This window comes from Xiphophorus couchianus, chromosome 5 (genome assembly GCF_001444195.1).
Source record: "Xiphophorus couchianus chromosome 5, X_couchianus-1.0, whole genome shotgun sequence".
Classification (NCBI taxonomy): domain Eukaryota; kingdom Metazoa; phylum Chordata; class Actinopteri; order Cyprinodontiformes; family Poeciliidae; genus Xiphophorus; species Xiphophorus couchianus.
In genome coordinates this window covers 818,958-829,191 of record NC_040232.1, presented here as the reverse complement: position 1 = coordinate 829,191, position 10,234 = coordinate 818,958, and the positions used below count along the sequence as shown (strand labels likewise).

General features: G+C 45.8%; 1 protein-coding gene across 4 annotated transcripts; it reads left to right on the top strand.

The window, feature by feature from the left end:
- Nucleotides 1-686: 686 nt before the first annotated feature.
- On the top strand, nt 687-9,883 carry card9 (caspase recruitment domain family, member 9). 4 transcript variants are annotated; one of them, XM_028016533.1, is made up of 14 exons: nt 687-1,127; nt 1,223-1,340; nt 1,432-1,501; nt 3,663-3,800; nt 3,870-3,988; nt 4,060-4,266; nt 4,335-4,418; nt 5,261-5,500; nt 6,303-6,428; nt 6,500-6,688; nt 6,759-6,813; nt 9,287-9,417; nt 9,498-9,547; nt 9,624-9,708. In XM_028016533.1, exons 2-14 carry the CDS (start codon nt 1,227-1,229, stop codon nt 9,706-9,708), a joined length of 1,608 nt encoding a protein of 535 aa, XP_027872334.1. In that variant the 5' UTR covers nt 687-1,127; nt 1,223-1,226. The 4 variants fall into 4 exon arrangements, with proteins under 4 accessions (XP_027872334.1, XP_027872333.1, XP_027872336.1 ...); XM_028016532.1 differs by having other exon boundaries at nt 1,218-1,340; XM_028016535.1 differs by having other exon boundaries at nt 691-1,127; nt 1,218-1,340; nt 5,312-5,500; nt 9,624-9,883.
- Nucleotides 9,884-10,234: the final 351 nt, after the last annotated feature.

Here is a 10,234-nt window from a genome sequence, read left to right as displayed (position 1 = left end):
TGGGTAACGACTGTCGGGATTGCATATTACCCACTGACAACTTGGACCGTCATTATCTATTATTTCCCTCAAAATCTCTCTGACTGCAGCTTGTTTGCAATGATAGATACTTTCAATATTGTCAGAGTATTGTACTTGGAATGCTGATTGATCAGTTGCTGACAAAGGCCCTGGAATGATTGGGGGAGGATTGCTCTACATCAGCATGTGGGCGGAGCTGGCGTCATATCAAACACTGCTGACTAATAGAAGCTCGTGTGTGTGTATGTGTGTGTGTGTGATTTTCTGTGATTTTTTTTCCACAATTGTAGGACCACTAGAAAGTGTGGACCCCACAAAACAGTAAGCTACTTTCAGGCCTGTTGTGGGACATTAACAAGGATGTGGGTGTGTGAATGATCATTAGATGTAAACAGAATATACTTTGGTAACTTTTTATTGTCCTTTAGAAATGAGAAAATTATATTGCCTTCTCCATAAATTACTTAATGCCCTTCAATTCATCAGATTTAATTTTAGCTACACAAATTTTTATCACCACTTTTATTTTGTTTTCTTCCCACATATATTTTCATGACAGCAACGTTCCTCCCCAAGATGTTTTATGTATGGCAAGAAGCAGTGAAAGAGCATCTTGGTGATTTTTATGATTGCATATATATCTTTTGTCATAACTTTCAGGAATGAGCTGTGAAAGGACTTCCTGAATCTGTCAGCTGGCGCTTCCTGTTGCCAGCAGCTTATTCCTGTTCTAACTTCTCTAATCCAGCCCTGGTTCCTCTATTGGCCTCTTTGTGTTTGAATGAACTGAACAAAACCAACTAACTCATCGTGTTTACAAATAAAGAAACAAACAGATTAATAAACTCAGATTATACATTTTAATTCGCTCTAAAGTTTCCCAAACAGTAAATATGAATCTTTTAAAGGACTCAAATTATCAGCAGTGACTGCAGAGTCTCTACAGCTTCAGGCTTCTCTGTGATGTGATTGGAGGAGCTTGAACCAATCACATCGCTCTCAGTCAGAAAGGGGCGGAGCCTTTCAAAGAAACAAGAAGTTCCACCAACATCTTCCCAGAAGCCCAGAGCATCACAGAGACGGGGAGCGGCGCTGGAGCTCAGCAGGTAACCGGTGGCCTTCCTCCTCCTCCTCCTCCTCTTCCTCCTGCTGCTGCTCGCTCTGTACTCTGATCATGAGCTTAATACTTTGACTAGGACAGCAGAATGGAGGGAGTGAGCGAGGATGACCTCTGCTGGCTGCAGCTGGATGACTTCAGGATGCTGCTGATTAAAACCATCGACCCGTCCAGAATCACTCCTTACCTCCGCCAGTGCCAGGTACTCTTCCTCCTCCTCCTCTTCCTCCTGACCAGCTCTGGGCTCCTCACGGTCCTTGGTTCTGATTGGACGTTGTTCTGGTTCCTGGCAGGTGATCAGCGCTGAGGATGAGGAGCAGCTCTTCAACGACCCCGCCCTGGTCATCCGCCGGAGGAAAGTCGGTACGTTCTCACCGTCCGGATCCAGTAAGACCAGAACCTGAACCAGAACCTGAGTCAGAACCTTTCAAACACGGCTGCAGCTACAGTTATCATAGTGATCAATTAATCTATTGATCTGATTATTAATCAGTTGAATCAGAATCTTGGTGGATTCTGCAGATTCTTTTATTTGTGATTATTTAATGTTAGAAACATGGAGGAGATTTGAACAGATTTACAGAAAAGGTTTTTTTATCTTAAACGATGGAAAATGTAGATTTGTTTCGTTCAGGTTTAATTCCTGCTCTGTTCTTTGTATAACTAATAATCGATTACTAAATTAGTTGACTATTTTCCAGTAATCGATTAATCATGGTTCATCATTTGGACTTTTAAAGATTTAGTTCAGACGTTAACTGGGTGAAAAGATGTTTCACCTTATTGATCAGTGATTATATGTTTTATCATAAAATCTAATCTGCTTTTCAGTCATTAAGTAAAAATCTGTTAAATTTAATGAAATATTTGTTTTGCTCATATTTCTGATTGGCTGTCAGTTAAATTTAGAACATGAAGGGGAAACATTTCTGTCAAGAAAAAGACAGAAAGAACCGGAGAACCTGCAGCAGAACCTCTGAAACCAGACAGCATGAGGCAGATTATGCTGAGCAGCAGGAATAATCTGTGTGGGATTATTCCTGGAGGGGAACAGTTTGGGTTTTACGATGGTCCTGTGAGTTCAGTCATAGTGAAGCATCACATCAGGTGATCATGAATGTGGAAGTTGTTGGAATATAATTTACCGATCTGATGTAACGCAGCTTCCTGCTTCCTGCTTCACTTCTTTTATCAAACAGTATCAAAGTATCAAACAGAAACTCATCCAGAGTTTCAGGATCCGGTTTGTTTCTTCTTCTTGTGCGTTACAGTGACAGGAGAGCTGGACTGAAGAAACGGGACTTTTCTCATCCAGACAAACTACCAGACTCTGGTTCAGCCACTGCAGTTACTTAATGCATGTTGCTAATTTATTCATATTAAATTGTATTCTGGAACTTGGTTCATCTTAACTAATGAAGTTTCATTAATTAATGTTGCGGTGCACGTTTGTGACCCTGGAAATAATCTGTTCAGGAACATTAGAAATTAGAGACGAACCAACATGAAAATGTGGGCCGATATCGAACCGATATTATATTTATTATTTTGCTAAACTTTTGCCACAATGTAAAAAGGACAACATGTACAGTTAAACATCCCATAATCCTTTGCTGCTTCACTTTAACTGTCATATGACCTAAAAACTAAAACTACAGAACCGAACTAAAACTACAGGACTGAACTAAAACTACAGAACCAAACTAAAACTACAGAACCGAACTAAAACTACAGAACCGAACTAAAACTACAGAACCGAACTAAAACTACAGAACCGAACTAAAACTACAGGACTGAACTAAAACTACAGAACCAAACTAAAACTACAGAACCGAACTAAAACTACAGAACCGAACTAAAACTACAGAACCGAACTAAAACTACAGAACCGAACTAAAACTACAGAACCGAACTAAAACTACAGGACTGAACTAAAACTACAGAACCAAACTAAAACTACAGAACCGAACTAAAACTACAGGACTGAACTAAAACTACAGAACCAAACTAAAACTACAGAACCGAACTAAAACTACAGAACCGAACTAAAACTACAGAACCGAACTAAAACTACAGAACCGAACTAAAACTACAGAACCGAACTAAAACTACAGAACCAAACTAAAACTACAGAACCGAACTAAAACTACAGAACCGAACTAAAACTACAGGACCGAACTAAAACTACAGGACTGAACTAAAACTACAGAACCAAACTAAAACTACAGAACCGAACTAAAACTACAGAACTGAACTAAAACTACCTTCTCCAGCAGGAAGCTGGTGACGTTTAAACTGCTGTGTTCAGATGAAAATCATTTTTAGATTGAAAGATGAATTCATAGAAAACTGTTAATAGAAAACATTCGACTGTAAACATCTATAAACTCTGGATCTGTGATTCAGGCAGAAATTTATATTTTATACTTTGATTCATCAAAATGTTTTAATTTGTAAATTTGGGTCTGACTGGTCTGACTGGTGTGTTCCCAGTAGCTCTGACTGGTCTGACTGGTGTGTGCAGGAGCGCTGCTGGACATGCTGCAGCGGACCGGGATGAAGGGGTACACGGCGTTCCTGGAGAGCCTGGAGCTGGACTACCCGCAGCTGTACAGCCGGATCACGGGGAAGGAGCCCAACAAGACCTTCAGCATCCTGATCGGTCGGTCCGGTTCCTGAACCGGCCCGTTCGGACCCGCCCGCTCTGACGCCTTCTGTTCTGTTGGTCCAGACACGGCGGGAGAATCGGGCCTGACCCAGTTCCTGATGTCGGAGCTGAGCCGCCTGCAGAGGGTGCTGCAGGACGAGCGGAGGCGGCGCCAGGAGGCCTGCTCCGTGGCCCAGGAACAGGTTGGCATGGCGACCGCTGGCCCGCGGCCAGGTGAGTGCGTGTGTGGCTGAACCAGGTGTGTGCGGTGCAGGAGGCGTGGTCCCGGCAGCAGAAGCTGAAGGAGCGGGAGCTGAAGAAGCTGACTGAGCGCGTGCAGAAGCTGCGTGAGGAGCGCGAGCAGCTGACCGAGGAGCTGAAGAAGCTCCGCCTCCACAACTACAACCTGATGGCCGACGTCACCAGCCTGACGCAGGACAAGAGCAACGCCCTGCTGGCCAATAGGGACCTGCAGATAGAGGTCGGCTGACCCCCGACCCTCTGACCCCGGAGCCCTGGCGCCCGCTGACCTCTGGCCTCTGTGTGCAGGTGGAGCGTCTGAAACACACGGTGCTGCGGGCGGAGAGCGAGACCCGGCTGCTGAAACGGAGGACCGTGAGGCCGCTGCAGCAGGTACCGACCCGCCGCTGCAGCAGGTACCGACCCGCCGCTGCAGTACGGGAAGCCAGGAGGGCCAAAACTCACAGCTTCATCAGCCGGACCGGTTCGGTTCTGGGAAAAGTCTGGTTCTGATGGAAGGAAACTTTCATTTTTCCTCCCAGCAATCAGAGAAACTCTGGATGTTTAAATCCTGAATGTTTTCAGAAAACCCAAAGAGATCTGTTTAACCCGGATCCGTCTGTCTGACCCGGATCCGTCTGTCTGACCCGGTTCGGTCCGTCTCTGCATCTCCAGACGATTCTTGCCGTTTTCTGCTTCCACACCAAACAGGAAGTTGGGTCATGTGACTCACTTCCTGTTTGCGCTAAAATCATTTCTAATTTTCCACCAAATGTTCTCAGTTACATTTTTATGGTGAAATAAGGAAGTTCAGTCTGCAGTACGCTAACCATACGATCCACCTGTTACTTTGACTGGACCAGCATCACCTGTCCTCAGGTGATGCTCAGTTCCTGCGGCTCCCGGGTCAGAATGAGGCAGTTTAGAAATATTTCACTCATAAATATTAAAATGTTCATAATTCCCCGGCGGGTTGTGAACTCCTCCAGTTTCAGCTCTTCTTCTGTCTCCAACTCGTTTCCTCCTGACTTCGCTCCGTCCAGCGTCCCATGATGCTGCCGCCACCGTGCTGGGCCACAGTGTGATGCGTTCAGGGTCAGAGTTCACAGACAGCAGAAAACATGTGATCAGGTGTCCTCCATGATGGTTTGATGACATCACTGTGTTTCTGTTTTCATTTTGCTGATTTTCCCCTCAAGCTGCAGCTCAGATTAACATGCGAGTCGATCTTCCAGAGCAGAATCCTGACTCCGCCCTCTGACGCCTTTCTTCAACTCAACGACCAGGAGGAGCAGCAGGAGGCGCCGCCTCCGGGGAAGCAGCAGGAGGAGCTGCAGGAGGAGAAGAAGCCGGACAGGAGGGAGGAGCTGAAGGAGGGCCAGCGGCTCGGCCGCGCGTCTCCGCAGATGAACCTCCTGACCACCGTGTTCAGGCTGAGGAGGGAGCTGCACAAGGCCGAGGAGCAGAGGGCAAAGGTGAGAGGAGGAGGACCGGACCGGAGCGGACTGGACCAGACCGGAGCGGACCGGAGCGGACTGGATTGCACTGGACTGGACTGGACTGGACCGGGCGGGAGCGGACTGGACTGGACTGGACTGGACTGGACCGGACCAGACCGGACCGGAGCGGACTGGATTGCACTGGACTGGACTGGACTGGACTGGACTGGAGCGGACCGGCCAGACCGGAGCGGACTGGACTGGACTGGACCGGACCGGACCGGGCTGCACCAGGCCAGGTTGTTTCTGCAGGCAGCGATGTGTTCAGGGACATGAGCTGCTGCAGGAAGGGTCAGCTTTGATGCATTCAGGTTCATCGTTACTTTAACTTTCATGCATTTCATTTAATTTCCTTCATATTAAATCTGTTCAGTTTAGGACTGAAGCAATTATTTAAATCATTATTGACTAATTATCAATCGATTAATCGCTAACTGATACAGATTCTTTTTATATATAAAATTTTGTATTTAAGATAATAATTAGTTTAAAAAGCTGTTTAGCTTCAGCTTCTGTAAAGATGGAGAAACTTTTCCTGTCCTGATGCGATTAGTAAAGTAAAGATTTGCTGTGGATCAGAAGCTGGGAAACGTCTGATGCATTCAGGGAAGCTTTGGTGATGCGTTCAGGTGCATTTGTCTCCAGGATTAATCCTAAAATGTTACATGTTCATGAACAACGAGGTGTTGTTCATGGTGCATTCATGGACACATGCAAGTTCAGTTTTTTCCAGCTGTGATGCATTCAGGGCCCAGACAGAAGCGTGTGTTTGTTTCAGAGCGTGGAGGAGAAGGAGGAGCTGAGCCTCCGCTGCGCTCAGCTGAAAGGAGACGCCAAGATGTACCGGCAGCAGAGCAAGCAGACGGTCCGGCAGCTGGAGGAGGTGATCCGAGAGAGGGACAAGGTGAGGAGGAGGAGGAGGAGGGGAGGACGAAGAGCAGGTCGGTGATGTCACTGACTGTGGGTGGTGTCCAGGCTCTGGTGGCGCAGGCGCAGCAGCAGGAGGAGGCGCGGCTCCACCTGCAGGAGAAGGACCGGTACAGGGAGCGCGTCCGGCAGCTGGCCGAGAAAACAGACAAGCTGGAGCTGCTCCTGCTGAGGTCACAGGGGGAGGAGCTCCAGCTGAGGACACGCCTCCGCAAGATGACCTTCAACTCCCAGCAGGTGGGTGGGGGCAGGTTGATGATGTAATGGTGATGTAACGATGACGTAATGACGGCGCTTCCTTCAACAGTTTGAGAGGAACTTGAGCAGCGAAGAAGACGAGGCGAGCGAGAGCGCCGCTAAAGGTCAGAAACTTTTAACGATGTTTCGTTTTGTCTGAAGACAGAAATATGATGTCACACCTCCAGGTTCAGATGGTCACATGATCACGTTGAGACGCCATCCTGGCCGTCAACATCGATGATTTTTGACGGTCATCAATGATCGTTTATTCCTGCGTTGGCTGGCAGGGCCGGCCCAAGGCATAAGCAAACTAAGCAGCCGCTTAGGCCCCCAGGGCCACTAGGGGGCCCCTCAGTGGAGCTGATTTTTAAATTTTTTTATTTGGTAATAATTTCTGTCTTTATAATATTAAAAACACACAATTTCACTATGAAGTGTTTTGTTTTTACAATAATATATATTTGATAATCTATGTAGAAATCATTATTTTATTGATAAAAAGAAAAACATAAATTGCTCTTGGGGCCCCTGGTGGCCGCAGTAGGTACCGCACGCTGTGCAGTCCAAAGGTCAGAAGGTCAGAAGTTAAGTTAACAAAACTATGTCTCAGAAAAGGACTGAACCTCCAGGGAGGGAGAAAAGAAAGAGGAAGAATAGAAAAAGCCAAGATAAAGGTTTGTTTTAATGAGCCTTTCTAATGTAATGTAAAGTAAAAGATTAGTAAAGATTGATAGGTTTATTTTATCCTAACCTGCAAAGAATCAGCCAGAGACAGAGATTAGTTTTCTTTTCTTTTCTGCAGAATAGGAGAATTGAGAGCAGACGCGACGAATCGCTGTCAAACACTGTCTGAAATCAATTCTGCCAGATCTTTCTTTGCATTTCTCTTTATTGTATAGAAAAAGGAGGTTGGGCTTCTTCACACAGAGAATTGACCAACCGTCTTTACATTCTGGACCCTCCTATGGACATGCCCTTACAAGGGCATGTGGCTGACCACAACTAATCAGTTACATATGGAACTAATAACACATTAATGTTTAACGTTATCAGCTTCCAGGCAAACATCCTAAACAAAGTTAATAATATACTACAAAAGAAAGAGAAGTTAAGTAAATATAAAAAGAAGAATAATATGAGAGTAATAATATGAAAAGAATAATATGAAAACATAACTTGTAAAATAAACTCATAAGTAAATGAACAGGAGGATAATTTTTCTAACAAGCTGCTAACTTGATAGCGACCCGGACCGGACCGGTCCAGTTCAGCAGCCAAACATTTATGCTGGAGTCTTTGTGTGAAACTGAGTTTAACTTTAAATGAGTTGATTCTCATGGTGGCTCTGAATATTTCTGAGCTATTTTGGCTTCAAACCGTGTTTGATAAAGTTTAACAAGAATAATTAAAACTTGTCAATGTTTGACATTGTTAGCTAAATGTTTGTCCGTCAGGCTACAAGCTGCTACATGATGAGCTGCTCTATGTTGTTTGCTGCTGAGCAAAATCATTTAGTGGCTAAAAACATTATTTTTTACATCAACTTATAAGTTATGAGAAACTTCTGTTAAAATAATTTGCAGGCTCAGAATCAGTCCGGTACCGGTACCGGTCCACTTTCTCAGGGGAGAAAAACTCACCTGGTATAAATTAAATTTTAGATATTGGAGTAACGCTTAAGAGAAATTAATTTAATCAAAGAACGTCATGAATGTGTGTAGAGCTGCACCGATTGCAGTTTTCTGGCCGATCCCTGGTTACCGATCTTTAAAAGCCTGACCTGCTGATTTTGGCTGATATGAATTTATTTTGTCTGAAATGTTGCTAAATGTAGCAAGAAAGTCTCTGAGTTGGTAACAGTGAATATTATTGACTGTAAACGTTCAGACCTGATGGGTCGGTCAGTCAAACGTCTCACTGCAGAGCAGAAGAGGACAGAGATGATTTTTAAACCTTTGCTGATGAAGTTAAGATCAGCTTCACATGTAAGTATCAGCTGATCACGATGCCCCAAAATGAAGGAAATCGGCTCCCAGAAATCAACTGGTGGATAAATCAGTTGGTCAATAAATGAATCTTATTAAACATGTTTATAATGTAAACAGCTAGAGATGCAATAAGTTTATAGCAGCTGTGTGAATGACCTAATGATCGGACTGCTGACTGCAGCCGGTCTACTTTGTTAGCAGAACTAGAGGGACCCAAAACCACATTTGGCTCGGGGCCCCATGGAGGATTGGACCGGCCCTGGTTCCGGTTTCTCCTGGTTCAAGTCGACCAAACTGACCAGCAGCATCATCATCATCTCACCTGGTCAGATGATAAACTGTGTTATTTAGAACCAGCTGGCCTGCAGACCGACCAGCGAGGAATTACAGTTTATGATTTTCCACAAAATACCAATAAAAATGTTGGTTAAAAACTTTTGGGTGAAAATTGAAGAGTTGTTGTCAAGGAGGAGCAGAAAGGGGGCGCTGTCCCTTTAAGGCTACCCTTTATGCTAGAGCGGCGGGGGGGGTTAAAGGAGGATGATGTGAAAGGCAGCCCGGTCCATTCCGCTGTTCTGACTGTCCGGTTCTGGTTCTGGTGGTCCAGGCAGCAGCGAGGAGGTTCCCAGCGGGACGTCGGGGGAGAACGAGGAACCGGCCGCTCCGCCGCAGGAACACGGCCCTCCAGCAGGGGGCCCCAGGGAGTCGGACCACAGGCCCAACAATGTTGCATCATGGGTAACGTTGCTGTAACACCAGAACCGGATCGCGGTGGAAACGGACCGGGTCTCAGCCGAACTCTTGCCTCCTCTGTGCAGGACGAGCAGCCGGACGGCGGATTCTTCACGCTAAGTCGGCCCAACTTCAGGTGAGCGGCGCCTTGTTCTCCACGCTCACCCGACCCGCAGAACCTGACGCCTGGTTTTCGGTTTCCATGACAACAGGAAGCGAGCCCTGAGGTCAAAGTTCCCCAGCGGAGAGTCGGTGGCCTGTAACGTGGGGGACAGCACCGGCAGCGAGTCGGACTGAGGTCGGTCCACTGGTTCTGACCCAGCAGCAGACTCGGTTCTGATGAGGATCCGGTTCGGTTCTGACGACGTTTCACCAAAACAAACTAATGTTTCCTGATCTGATCTTTTACAACTTCTGAAACATTTTCTGTTTCTCTTCAGATAAATAAATGTTTTATTTCTGAGAAACTGAACAGGTTTATTTAAATATTGGACCCGACCTCCAGACCAGAACCTTCAGGTTCTCACCTGGTTTGCAGTTCGTTTAGCTTCTGTCTTAATAAAACTAAATCAGTCAGAAAAACAAGCAGCTGTTTTGCAGATAAACTTAAATTGATCTTTAAGGCAGCCATCTTTGTTTTTTGTGCTAATTGTGACATTTTGTGTAAATTTGTCCTGACTGTCTCAGTGCTGCCCTCTGGGCTGAACGGTGGTACTGCAGGTGGGTTTCTGTTGGTTCCAGCGGTCCAGCTGGGTTCATGTCTACATCACTCAGGCCCGGTTCAGGTGTAAAACCGTCTCACTCAAACACGCCCCCTGGTGGC